The sequence below is a fragment of the Ranitomeya imitator genome, chromosome 1, assembly GCF_032444005.1.
Source record: "Ranitomeya imitator isolate aRanImi1 chromosome 1, aRanImi1.pri, whole genome shotgun sequence".
In the NCBI taxonomy this organism is placed as follows: domain Eukaryota; kingdom Metazoa; phylum Chordata; class Amphibia; order Anura; family Dendrobatidae; genus Ranitomeya; species Ranitomeya imitator.
This window is the reverse complement of record NC_091282.1, coordinates 296,423,682-296,438,286: the sequence shown is the minus strand read 5'-3', so window position 1 is coordinate 296,438,286 and position 14,605 is coordinate 296,423,682. Positions and strand designations below refer to the sequence as shown.

At 45.8% G+C, this 14,605-nt stretch overlaps 1 protein-coding gene across 1 annotated transcript; it reads left to right on the top strand.

Moving 5' to 3' along the window:
• The first annotated feature begins 7,576 nt into the window (after window positions 1-7,576).
• On the top strand, window positions 7,577-11,318 carry LOC138669937 (uncharacterized). The gene is made up of 2 exons (XM_069756825.1): window positions 7,577-8,203; window positions 8,310-11,318. Exons 1-2 carry the CDS (start codon window positions 7,851-7,853, stop codon window positions 9,190-9,192), a joined length of 1,236 nt encoding a protein of 411 aa, XP_069612926.1. The 5' UTR covers window positions 7,577-7,850; the 3' UTR covers window positions 9,193-11,318.
• The last annotated feature ends 3,287 nt before the right edge of the window (window positions 11,319-14,605 follow it).

Genomic DNA, 14,605 nt, shown 5'->3' with positions numbered 1-14,605 from the left:
ATATGGTGGAAGAGGCAACCTTACTGGCATCCCAATATATGGTGGAAGAAGCAACCCTACCGATGTCCCAATATACAGTTAGGGCGAGAAATATTTGGACAGTGACACAATTTTCGCGAGTTGGGCTCTGCATGCCACCACATTGGATTTGAAATGAAACCTCTACAACAGAATTCAAGTGCAGATTGTAACGTTTAATTTGAAGGGTTGAACAAAAATATCTCATAGAAAATGTAGGAATTGTACACATTTCTTTACAAACACTCCACATTTTAGGAGGTCAAAAGTAATTGGACAAATAAACATAACCCAAACAAAATATTTTTATTTTCAATATTTTGTTGCAAATCCTTTGGAGGCAATCACTGCCTTAAGTCTGGAACCCATGGACATCTCCAAACGCTGGGTTTCCTCCTTCTTAATGCTTTGCCAGGCCTTTACAGCCGCAGCCTTCAGGTCTTGCTTGTTTGTGGGTCTTTCCGTCTTAAGTCTGGATTTGAGGAAGTGAAATGCATGCTCAATTGGGTTTAGATCTGGAGATTGACTTGGCCATTGCAGAATGTTCCACTTTTTGGCACTCATGAACTCCTGGGTAGCTTTGGCTGTATGCTTGGGGTCATTGTCCATCTGTACTATGAAGCGCCGTCCAATCAACTTTGCAGCATTTGGCTGAATCTGGGCTGAAAGTATATCCCGGTACACTTCAGAATTCATCCGGCTACTCTTGTCTGCTCTTATGTCATCAATAAACACAAGTGACCCAGTGCCATTGAAAGCCATGCATGCCCATGCCATCACGTTGCCTCCACCATGTTTTACAGAGGATGTGGTGTGCCTTGGATCATGTACCGTTCCCTTTCTTCTCCAAACTTTTTTCTTCCCATCATTCTGGTACAGGTTGATCTTTGTCTCATCTGTCCATAGAATACTTTTCCAGAACTGAGCTGGCTTCTTGAGGTGTTTTTCTGCAAATTTAACTCTGGCCTGTCTATTTTTGGTATTGATGAATGGTTTGCATCTAGATGTGAACCCTTTGTATTTACTGTCATGGAGTCTTCTCTTTACTGTTGACTTAGAGACAGATACACCTACTTCACTGAGAGTGTTCTGGACTTCAGTTGATGTTGTGAACGGGTTCTTCTTCACCAAATTAAGTATGCGGCGATCATCCACCACTGTTGTCATCCGTGGACGCCCAGGCCTTTTTGAGTTCCCAAGCTCACCAGTCAATTCCTTTTTTCTCAGAATGTACCCAACTGTTGATTTTGCTACTCCAAGCATGTCTGCTATCTCTCTGATGGATTTTTTATTTTTTTTCAGCCTCAGGATGTTCTGCTTCACCTCAATTGAGAGTTCCTTTGACCGCATGTTGTCTGCTCACAGCAACAGCTTCCAAATGCAAAACCACACACCTGGAATCCACCCCTGACCTTTTAACTACTTAATTGATTACAGGTTAACGAGGGAGACGCCTTCAGAGTTAATTGCAGCCCTTAGAGTCCATTGTCCAATTACTTTTGGTCCCTTGAAAAAGAGGACGCTATGCATTACAGAGCTATGATTCCTAAACCCTTTCTCCGATTTGGATGTGGAAACTATCATATTGCAGCTGGGAGTGTGCACTTTCAGCCCATATTATATATATAATTGTATTTCTGAACATGTTTTTGTAAACAGCTAAAATAACAAAACTTGTGTCACTGTCCAAATATTTCTGGCCCTAACTGTATACTGGAGAAGGCAACCCTACCAGTATCCCAATATGTGGGGGAAGAGGCAACCCTACCGGCCACCCAATATATGGTGGAAGAGGCAACCCTACCGATGTCCCAATATATAGTGGAGAAGGCAACCCTACCAGTATCCCAATATGTGGGGGAAGAGGCAACCCTACCGGCCACCCAATATATGGTGGAAGAGGCAACCCTACTGGCGTCCCAATATATGGGGGAAGAGGCAACCCTACCGATGTCCCAATATATAGTGGAGAAGGCAACCCTACCAGTATCCCAATATGTGGGGGAAGAGGCAACCCTACCGGCCACCCAATATATCGTGGAAGAGGCAACCCTATTGGCATCCCAATATATGGTGGAAGAGGCAACCCTACCGATGTCCCAATATATAGTGCAGAAGGCAACCCTACCAGTATCCCAATATGTGGGGAAGAGGCAACCCTACCGGCCACCCAATATATGGTGGAAGAGGCAACCCTACCGATGTCCCAATATATAGTGGAGAAGGCAACCCTACCAGTATCCCAATATGTGGGGGAAGAGGCAACCCTACCGGCCACCCAATATATGGTGGAAGAGGCAACCCTACTGGCATCCCAATATATGGTGGAAGAGGAAACCCTACCGATGTCCCAATATATAGTGGAGAAGGCAACCCTACCAGTATCCCAATATGTGGGGGAAGAGGCAACCCTATCGGCCACCCAATATATGGTGGAAGAGGCAACCCTACTGGCGTCCCAATATATGGTGGAAGAAGCAACCCTACCTATGTCCCAATATATAGTGGAGAAGGCAACCCTACCAGTATCCCAATATGTGGGGGAAGAGGCAACCCTATCGGCCACCCAATATATGGTGGATGGGGCAACCGTACCGATGTCCCAATATATAGTCCAGAAGGCAACCCTGCCCTCGTGAATCTATTGGAAGAGAAGGCAGCTGCTGGCTCCTCCTACTATTCAGCACAAGCCACTGTGACAGCAGATGCGATTATGTCACTACATTGCGTCTGCTGTGCAGAACGTGCGTGCACACAGGAAAGACAGGTGCAGAGCGCCAGGAAAATGGGAACAAGGTGAGTATTTTTTGTGTGTGTGGGTTCTCATATATATACAGTGAAGGAAATAATTATTTGATCCCTTGCTGATTTTGTAAGTTTGCCCACTGACAGACATGAACGGTCTATAATTTTAAGGGTAGGTTAATTTTAACATTGAGGGACAGAATATCAAACATAAAATCCAGAAAATCACATTGTATAAATTATATAAATGTATTTGCATTTTGCAGTGAGAAATAAGTATTTGATCCCCTACCAACCATTAAGAGTTCTAGCTCCTACAGACCAGTTAGACGCTCATAATCAACTCGTTACCTGCATTAAAGACAGCTGTCTTACATAGTCACCTTTATAAAAGACTCCTCCTGTTCACAGACTCAATCAGTCAGACTCTAACGTCAACAACATGGGCAAGACCAAAGAGCTTTATAAACAGGTCAGAGACCAGATCATTGACCTGCGCAAAGCTGGAATAGCCTACAAAACCATAAGACAGACGCTGGGTGAGAAGGAGACATCTGTGCAATAGTAAGAAATGCAAAATGAGTGTCAATCAACATCGATCTGGGGCACCATGCAAAATTTCACCTCGTGGGGTATCCTTGATCATGAGGAAGGTGAGAGATCAGCCTAAAACTATACAGGGGGAACTTGTTAATGCTCTTAAGGCCTGTCCCACACGTCCAGATAATTCCGGTACCGGAATTATCCGTGTCCGTGTGCTTACATAGCACATCAGTGTGGCACACATGCGGCAGCCGTGTGCCGCCCGTGTGCCGACTGAGGACCACACGGACCGTTCAGGAGACAGCGCTACAGTTAAGCGCTGTCCCCTGCGTGCGGTGCTGAAGCCGGTATTCATCCCTTCTTCGCAGCAGCGTTCGCTGGAGAGAAGGAATGAATAACCTTTTTTTTTTTCCCCCTCAACCCCTTTCTGACCTCGGACGGGATAGTACGTCCGAGGTCAGAAGCCCCTCTTTGATGCGGGCTCCGGCGGTGAGCCCGCATCAAAGCGGGACATGTCAGCTGTCTTGAACAGCTGACGTGTGCCCGTAATAGGCGCGGGCAGAATCGCGATCTGCCCGCACCTATTAACTAGTTAAATGCCGCTGTCAAACGCAGACAGCGGCGTTTAACTACCGCATCCGGCCGAGCGGCCGGAAATGACGGCATCGCTGACCCCCGTCACATGATCGGAGGTCGGCGATGCTTCTACATTGTAACCATAGAGGTCCTTGAGACCTCTATGGTTACTGATCGCCGGTAGCTGTGAGCGCCACCCTGTGGTCGGCGCTCACAGCACACCTGATTTTCTGCTACATAGCTGCGAACAGATCGCTGTTATGTAGCAGAGCTGATTATGCTGTGCCAGCGTCTAGCCTCCCATGGAGGCTATTGAAGCATGGCAAAAGTTTAAAAAAAATGTGAAAAAAATATAAAAGTTTAAATCACCTCCTTTCGCCCCAATCGAAATAAATCAATAAAAAAAATCAAACCTACACATATTTGGTATAGCCGCGTTTAGAATCGCCCGATCTATCAATAAAAAAAAAGCATTAACCTGATCGCTAAACAGTGTAGCGAGAAAAAAATTCAAAACACCAGAATTACGTTTTTTTGGTCGCCGCAACATTGCATTAAAATGCAATAACGGGCGATCAAAAGAACGTATCTTCACCAAAATGTTATCCTTAAAAATGCCAGCTCGGCACACAAAAAATAAGCCCTCAACCGACCCCAGATCATGAAAAATGGAGACGCTACGAGTATCGGAAAATGGCGCAATTTTTTTTTTCTTTTTTTAGCAAAGTTTGGAATTTTTTTTCACCACTTAGGTAAAAAATAACCTAGACATGTTAGGTGTCTATGAACTCGTAATGACCTGGAGAATCATAATGGCAGGTCAGCTTTAGCATTCACTGAACCTAGCAAAAAAGCCAAACAAAAAACAAGTGTGGGACTGCACTTTTTTTGCAATTTCACTGCACTTGGAATTTTTTTCCCGCTTTCTAGTACACAACATGCTAAAACCAATGATGTCGTTCAAAAGTACAACTCGTCCCGCAAAAAATAAGCCCTCACATGGCCAAATTGACGGAAAAATAAAAAAGTTATGGCTCTGGGAAGGAGGGGAGTGAAAAACGAACATGGAAAAACGAAAAATCCCAAGGTCATGAAGGGGTTAAAAATAAAGTTTGTATGTCCCCTCCCGCCTCCCATCCCCTGTGCGCCCCTCCCCCCCCCCCCCCCCCGCCTGCCAGGAAATACGAGCGGTCACGTGGTCCTGCTCATTACAGTGAGGAATATGCGCATATTCCTCACTGTAATGAGCGGGACCACGTGACCGCTCACACAGCACAGGCTGCAGCTGCTGAGACATCGCTGGAGCTGGGTGTCGGTGTCGGTATTTCCTGGCAAGCAGGGGGGGGGGGGAACGCACAAACTTTACTTTTAAGGGGAAAGAAAAAAAAAAGATTATTCATTCCTTCTCTCCAGCGAACGCTGCTGGGAAGAAGGGATGAATTCCGGCTTCAGCACCACACGCGGGGGGGACAACGCTTACAGTAGCCTGTCTGTGCCTGCAAGGCACACGGACTGCACATGGACAGCATCTGTGTGCGGTACGTGTTTTACACGGACCCATTGACTTTAATGGGTCCGTGTGATCCGTGCGTTCCCACAAACACTGACATGTCTCCGTGTTTTTCAAACGGACACACGGTCCGTGAAAACACGCTGACATGTGCAGAGACACATTGATTTTAATGTGTCTACGTGAGTCAGTGTCTCCGGTACGTGAGGAAACTGTCACCTCACGTACCGGAGCCACTGACGTGTGAAACCGGCCTAAGGCAGCTGGGGCCACAGTCACCAAGAAAACCATTGGTAACACATTACGCCGTAAAGGTTTAAAATCCTGCAGTGCCCGCAAGGTCCCCCTGCACAAGAAGGTACATGTGCAGGCCCGTCTGAAGTTTGCCAATGAGCACCTGGATGATTCTGTGAGTGATTGGGAGAAGGTACTATGGTCAGATGAGTCAAAAATTGAGGTCTTTGGCATTTATGATAATTTTGTATTTTAGTATTAGCTTTATAAGTGTTATTCATAAAAGCAAAAACACAGGGCGTTATTTCTGATATAGAGGTATATGTGTGTTAAGATTTCTTTGCTATAGAAGGTATAGAAAGCTGGGTACAACTAGTTTAACAGTAATTTTGGCAGAATCCATAATTTATGATTTGTTTTTCCCAGCTAAAATACTTTCTTAGGTAATGTAGTGTAAGAAGCCTTTCCCACTTTCCTTATATCCGTGGTTGTAATAAAGACTTGCGACTGGGCATCTGAGATCAGACAAGAATTGTACACTGGCTTTGTGTGATTTTCTTGTCTTCGATGCACCGTATGTATTTAATTTGAACCAATAATGGCAGATTGGAGATCATTTATATCTCAACCCAAATTTGCTCTTCTTGTTCCTTTCCTGGTTTTGGCTTATAAATACTGAAGTCAAATACTGAATGTGTAACCATGGCCTAAGACCCTCAAACATATTAGATAACTGTCAGCTCTATATGTTTGGCTGACAGTTCTCTCTCCAGACTATCACACACAGGAGCATTTCGACAAACTTTCTTGGGCTGTCTGTTAAGGTACCGTCACACTGAACGATATCGCTAGCGATCCGTGACTTTGCAGCGTCCTGGCTAGCGATATCGTTCAGTTTGACACGCAGCAGCGATCAGGCCCCTGCTGGGAGATCGTTGGTCACTGCAGAAAGTCCAGAACTTTATTTCGTCGCTGGACTCCCTGCAGACATCGCTGAATCGGCGTGTGTGACGCCAATTCAGCGATGTCTTCACTGGTAACCAGGGTAAACATCGGGTTACTAAGCGCAGGGCCACGCTTAGTAACCCGATATTTACTCTGGTTACCAGCGTAAAAGTTAAAAAAAACAAACACTACATACTTACCTTCGCTGTCTGTCCCCGGCGCTCTGCTTTCCTGCACTGACTGTGAGCGCCGGCCAGCTGGAAAGCAGAGCGGTGACGTCACCGCTCTGCTTTCCGGCCGCTGTGCTCACAGTCAGTGCAGGAAAGCAGAGCGCCGGGGACAGACAGCGAAGGTAAGTATGTAGTGTTTGTTTTTTTTACTTTTACGATGGTAACCAGGGTAAACATCGGGTTACTAAGTGCGGCCCTGCGCTTAGTAACCCGATGTTTACCCTGGTTTCTGGTATCGTTGGTCGCTGGAGAACTGTCTGTGTGACAGCTCTCCAGCGACCAAACAGCGACGCTGCAGCGATCGACATCGTTGTCGGTATCGCTGCAGCGTCGCTTAGTGTGAAGGTACCTTTAGAGAGCAGATGTCAGGTTACTGTGGTGGCAGCTTATCTTCAGAGAGAACAAGAAGATCAAATATTGGAATTCCAACACACTGGATCCTTCCCTTAACTCACATAAAGTATGGAAGGAAAGTTGAGAGGCCTCATACACATCAGATTGTAGCTGAATCTGCCGACTTTAGCCTTACATGCATGGAAACCTTAGTGTAACTAGTAGAATAGATCTTATTGTGTGCTCAGAAATCATAAGCCTCAGTGCAGCAACTCCGATCTACTCATCCCCGTAGTGAGACAGCTAGAATGGTGTTGCTGAATGTAATTTCATTATTTCTTGGCAAACAGTTACACTAGATTACAATTCATGAAGAACAGAATTGTGTATGTCAGTCTTAGGCTTCTTTCACACTTCAGTTGTGTGGCGTCAGTTAGGTCCGACATCGTGGCGGATCGACGGATCCGTCAAATTTGGTTGAAAAACGGTTCTAACGGATCCGTTTTTTTGACGGATCAGCTGCCCCGATCCGTTTAAAAAACGGATCCGTTAGAACCGTTGCGACCGTTTTTACATCCGTTGTAACCGTTTTTTGACGGATCCGTTTTTTAAAAGGGGAGGATTTCAATGTGATTGGCTACTGGATACTACTGCAAAACTATATATAGCGTGTATTTACACCACATCTTTGAAAGGTTGTAGAGAAAGTGGCAGAAATGGAAGGAGTACTGGCGAACATTGCAAAGATCTATGCGGATTTTACTTTTGAGGCAAATCAGTTGGCAGTCAGCGTTCGAGAGAGGGAGGAACAAAGACTGCGCATCCTACGGCAGCGGCGGAAGAGAAGGCTGTGGATCCATCCCATCACAGCACAACGTATGACCCGTGGTGTTTATTCCACGCTTTACATGGAACTAAGGGAAAACCCTCAAAAGTTCTTCAATTATGTGAGGATGAGAGCTGAAAATTTCGAGTTTTTATTGGGCTATGTGGAAGACTGTATACGTAGACGAGACACCCAGATGCGATTCTCAATATCACCAGCAGAGCGTCTCATGGTGACTATTCGGTAAGTAATTTTTTTTTTTTAAATGATTCTCATTCATCAGACTTATAACTGTAATGTTGTTTTTTTAATTTTTTTATTAATTATTGTCTTTTCGTTTTGTTAACAGATTCCTTGCAACTGGAGAGTCGTTCTCATCCCTCCATTTTCAGTATCGACTTGGGATATCCACCATCTCGGGGATCATCAGAGATACCTGCCGGGCATTGTGGGAGTGCCTACAAGCTGAATACATCCCAGAGCCATCACAGGAGAGGTGGCTGGAGATCGCCCAAAATTTTCAGCAAATTTGCCAGTTTCCAAATTGTGTTGGAGCAGTTGATGGAAAGCACATACGGATCGTCAAACCTTCAGGCTCTGGATCACAGTTTTATAACTATAAGAAGTACTTCTCTATTGTGTTGATGGCCATAGCCGATGCACAATGCAAGTTCATCGCTGTTGATATCGGTGCGTATGGACGCGCAAATGATTCACAAATCTTTAAAAATTCACCAATGGGGCGCCGTTTATATGGAGAGACATTTGATTTTCCGCCCCCTAGACCTCTCCCTGGAACCACTAGTCCACCATTACCATTTGTTTGTGTTGGAGATGATGCCTTCCAGCTTTCCCCACACTTGCTGAAACCCTTTGGAAGTAGTGGACTGACCCAGAGGAAAAAAATTTACAATTACCGCTTAACCAGAACACGAAGAGTTGTGGAATGTGCTTTTGGCATCTTAACTGCCAAATGGAGAGTCCTGTTAACTGCAATTAAACTGCAGACTGAAACTGTCGATGATGTGGTCAAAGCGTGCGTTGTCCTGCACAATTTTGTTTTATCAAAAGAACAAGTTTCCCTGGAGGATAATGTTTCTGAAAGCACCTTACGGGATTACCAAAACCCCACTTTTCGCAGTCCAGTAGCAGTCTCCAGAATGCGGGACAGTTTTGCAGACTACTTCATGTCTCCTGCAGGATCAGTTGACTGGCAGTATGAAATGGTGTAAAAATTTTTTTCTTTTTACACTTGTAAAAATACCATTTTTTGTTTGCTTACAAAATCTTTGTACTTTAATGCAGCATTGTATGTTTTGCAACGGTACCCTTTAAACACTGTTATTGTTACTATTGCCATAACCTTGGTGATTTAAAAACTTTACAAAAAAAAAAAGAGAAAGACAATAAAATTGTTTTTAAACCAAAAAACTGTTTATTTATTTACAGATTCTCATAGTTTGGGGTGGAGATAGTAGCGGAGGGGCTGACAGGGCGGACCACGTCGAGAGTGGGGGACAGGACATCACGGGGAGGAACAGAAGTAGAATGGGTGGTGAAAAAATGAGGTTGTGTAGAGAGTTGAGGTGCAGATGTGGTGTGTGGGAGGTATGAAGGTGTTGGTGGGATTGGGAACGGAGAAGTTAAAGGGGAAGAATGGAAGGGGGACGGTAAAAACTGGGAAAGACTAAGGGGGGAAGGAACAAATGACGAAGGAGTAGAATGGACGGGAGGAGGACGGACAGGAGGAGGACGGACGGGAGGATAGACGGTGGATTGAGAGGGGAAAGGTGTTGACACATGAAGGGTAGGTGGAGGGGCATGGGACATCGCCTGCGCTAGAGCAGTGTGGCAGCCTTGCATCACATGCATCTGCAGGTCAGGAGTTAGATTTTCCATGTGCCTGAGGACTGACTGAAAAAAACAGTGCCTTGGTGACTGATTTGCATCTGATTGCATCCTATCAAGACGACTGCTGAGTTCAAGTATGCTTTTGTTAAGCATATTGTACCCAGCAGACGTTTGCTCACTCAAAAGCTTGATGGCACTGTGAAAGGATGCATTCAGCTGCAAAAAGTCAGGCGCATAGCTCCTTTCCTGACCTCTCTGGCGCTGCCGTCCTGACCACAAAGTTGGTCTAGATGTTGCGGCAGTGGCAGAGGGGTGGGGTAAAGGGAACTCTAACTCATCACCTGCAGCTTCAAGTGACGAAGTCCGCCCTGCTGCTCCAGCGCTGGTGGATGAGGCTGAGGGATCAAACGAAAGGGAAGGTGCAGAAACAGAGGGGTCGACGTGGTCCCCGGTGGCGGACTCTTGAGGGATCGCTCCAGAGGGGTGCAACTCTGATGCAGGCTCCCGAGTGCTGCAGAAAGTGCTGTTAAAGAAGAAAAAAAAAATTAGTATCTGGATATTACAATTGCCCTTGCTGCAAAAAAAATTGAAGGTTACACATTTTTACAGTTTGACTGAAAATATGTGGTGTTGAATATTTACCTTCTGCTCAGCAGCGTCGACCGGAGGAACGACAGGGCTCTGGCATGTTTGTATCTGCTCCTGCATCCTCTAGATCCACTCGGGGCCTGCATCTCCTTATTAAACTCCCTCTTGAAGCGATCCCTGAGTGACCGCCACCGCACGATAATCCTGTTACCTGGAAAGAGAAAGCAAAAATTGGTTACTATACACCACATTAAATCATGCCTAACATAAGGTTATGAAGTGTGAATACTTACGCGCTAGATCCTGGGCCCCAGCATCGAGTTCCTCCCAGTTATCCATAACAGCACTGCACACTTCCTCCCATAGCCGTCGGGTGATTAACTGGTCAGCATGGCGGCGGTCCGACATGTTCCACAGCGGCTCCCGACTTTGTACTGCTTCGATGAGGGTGTTCACATCGATGCCCTCCTCTTCATCATCTTGTTCGGGAGCACGCTGTGAAGCCTAACAAAAAGATAAGAATAAAAAGGGAAAGATTACAACACATGAATTTTACATTTTACTAAACACCAAACCAAAAAGGAACTTACTCTTCGGCGACCGCCGCGATTATCATTCCGACGACTATGGGAGGTGCTTTGAGGAACTCTACGTCGAGCCCCGGATTGTGAAGACTAATTTTAAAAAAAAAAAAAATTAATAATGTTCTTTGATCGAGGCATATGTATTGTGTGTGCTGTGCTGAATGTTTGTGTTGGGTGTAGTGCATTGTATGTGAGGATCGGTCTGTTCAAAACTTACACTATGCGCTCCCGCTCCTTGTATTTCTCCACCCTGTCCGTCTCCTTCTGTTAGCCCCTCTGCTTCATATTCCTGTGAATACAGAATAAACACATAAAGGCTTAAAATACAATTGCCATTGTTGCACCAAAATAAAAAATTTATGAAGAAAAAAAATTAACACCTCAGTTTGCTGATGATGTGCTAGGGGGCTCTCAGAAGAAGACATTATGATCTTGCGTCTATCTTGGGTTGGTCGGTCCCTTGCTTGGGTCCTCTTGGTCCCTAGAATCTGTAAGCATAAAGGGAGTTCTAAGCTACTATACAAAAGGATAGATAGATAGATGCAGCTTTCAGGACTTTACACTTACATCTGTTTCCAAAACTTGGGGCTTGCCTATAGCTTGGGTCGGTCGGTCCCTTGCTTGGGTCCTCTTGGTCCCTAGAATCTGCAAGCATAAAGAGAGTTCTAAGCTACTATACAAAAGGATAGATGCAGCTTTCAGGACTTTACACTTACAACTTTAAAAAAAAAATGGGGAGCCTGCTTGTGTACGTCTTGGGTCAGTACCTACTACAGTACCTACAGTGCCAACTTATTTTTGATTTCCCCCACCACAAAAGAAAAAAAAAATTCTACCGTCAAACTTGATGCACAAGCTGCCAAACCCTCTACCTCCTGTTTCCCCACAAAAAAAAACCCCAAAAAATCCCTTTAAAACAACACCAAAACTACTTAGAACTTGATATGCGCAATGCGCATGCTGGTAAAACCCACCTAAACAAAGTTTAACCTTATAAAAAATGTTCCTCATTCGAAATTAAAATACCAATCCCCAAAATTGTTAATTATGATTACCCTACAGTTTGTATTTTCTAAAACCAGATAACATATTCTATAGCAAAGATTTGCATTACACATTTGTATATATAACCTTTACTGCATGTTTACCCAATATTACATTTATCTTGAAATGAGACTACTGACAGTTTTGTGAAATTTTTATTACTATATTTTTTTAAATTTTCTTTTTTTTAGGGTACAGTAGGAGCTACACTGCTCTTTATTTGAAATACAAGTACATTATGGAAAACAACAAAGATGCAGAATACATCACACATCATTTATACACACACACAAAACAAATTTTACACCACAGCTATTCAAAATACCAGCATAGTATGAAAAACATATAAACAGGGCAGGCAGGCACACGCACGCACGCACGCACACACAGCCACCTTCTGTCTGTCCCTCGGCACTCTGCTTCTCTGCCCTGTGTAAGCACAGCGGCCGGAAAGCAGAGTGGTGACGTCACCGCTGTGCTCTGCTTTACGGCTGGCTGGCGCTCACAATGCAGAGAAGCACAGCACGGGGACAGACAGCGGAATTTACCTTTTTTTTTTTACTTTTACACTGGTAACCAGGGTAAACATCGGGTTACTAAGCGCGGCTCTGCAGTTAGTAACCCGATGTTTACTCTGGTTACCGGCATCGTTGGTCGCTGGAGAGCGGTCTGTGTGACAGCTCTCCAGCAACCAAACAGCGACGCTGCAGCGATCCGGATCGTTGTCGGTATCGCTGCAGCGTGTGACGGTACCTTTAGTAAATACATCAAAAATCAACATTAACCAATATGGCATTGACAAATGCACATGCAACCAACAAGATGCACACAAACATACCTGCAAGCAGAGTCATAACGCAAGCATAACACATGAACAGGCGTAATATTGACGAAGGCATAATAAGGTGCAGGCACATGAACACATACATACAAAAGCACACAGCAGTACAAAAATACACACACACACGGCCATCAGTCCTCCAGCTGGAGCTTGATATATTCACAGTGGCAGGCCTCGGGGTGGATCTGGACTGTAGCAGGGCACTGGCTGTTGCAGGACGACGGCAGGCCTCAGGTTGGATTCAGGTTTTAAAAGCTCTTGCTGTACTCAGTACGTCATACACAAATGCACACACACACACACACACACACACACACACACACACACACACACACACACACACACACACACACACACACACACACACACACACACACACGCTGGATGTCAGTACTCACATGGCTGTCTCAGGCAGGGTCTGGCTGGCACGGCCTCTCTGGCTGGCTGGCAGGGCCTCTCTGGCTGGCTGGCAGGGCCTGGCTGGCAAGGTCTTGCTTGCAGGGGCTGGCAGTGTGTCTCTGGCTGGCAGGGCCTCTCTGGCTGGCAGGGCCTCTCTGGCTAGCTGGCAGGGCCTCTCTGGCTGGCTGGCAAGGTCTTGCTGGCAGGGTCTGGCTGGGTCTCTCTTGCATTGAAGGGTCTGTCTTGCTGGCTGGTACATTTGGGAATGACCTGTCCTTATATAGTTTTTGGGTTGTCTGGGCAAAGTATCCACTTTTTGGAGCATGCTCAATCAAAAAAAGCGGATTGAGGCGACGGATCCGCCAAAAAGCGGATCGCGACGGATCCGTCGCCCATAGGCGCCCATTCTAAAAAAAGGCGGACACGACGGATCCGCCGCCGTCCGCCTTTTCGGCGGCGCCAAAAAACGTTACAAAGTCCGTCAATGTCTAGACAACGTCCGCCAAATATCGACGGATCCGTCGCATGGCGGATGGAACGGACGGCCATCCGCCACAATCCGTCTCTAATGCAAGTCAATGGGAAAATAGCGGATCCGCCAAAAAAAAATGGCGGATCCGCTATTTCACGAAAATGGCGGTTTTTGACTGACGCCGAAAGACTGAAGTGTGAAAGAGGCCTTAAAGGGTATATCCGGAACTTTATTGAAAAACAAAAAATGCGCCTAAACACTAACAAGCAGGTAATTGCTGCCTAGCTGCCTGTTGTGCTCTGCGCCGTTCTTCCCCGACACAGAGCTATCACAGACCACTCCTGGCAGGGATTCAGCTGCCTCTGCTGAAGCGTTGGGGTGTGACTTCCGACTCATTCTGATTGACAGCCAGCTCCTCCAGTTATGCACTGGGTATCCGCCTGTCAATCAGAGTGACTTTGGCAGTCCTGCTCCATCTATGGAGCAGAGAAGAAGCCTCCATTCTGTCAACCGCTGTGACTGCTGTGTGTCTGGGAAGAACGGCGCCGGGCACAGCAGGAAGGTAGTAGCAATTACCTACATGTTTGTGCTTAGGCACATTTTTTGTTTTTTCATGAAGTCCTGGATATCCCCTTTAAGGCTGATTTCACACGTCCTGATATTTTCCAGTACCGGAGATATCAGTGTCTGTGTAATCCTTGGGGCACACTTGTGACAACCGTGTGCCGCATCAGTACCACATGTACCGACACCTGGGAAGCAGCTGTATAGTTAGCGCTGTTCTAAAGATGGCTCCCATGACCGCTGGCAGACCAGGGGAGAATTATGAGAGCTGTATTCAACTGATTACAGCAAGAGCAGGCGGC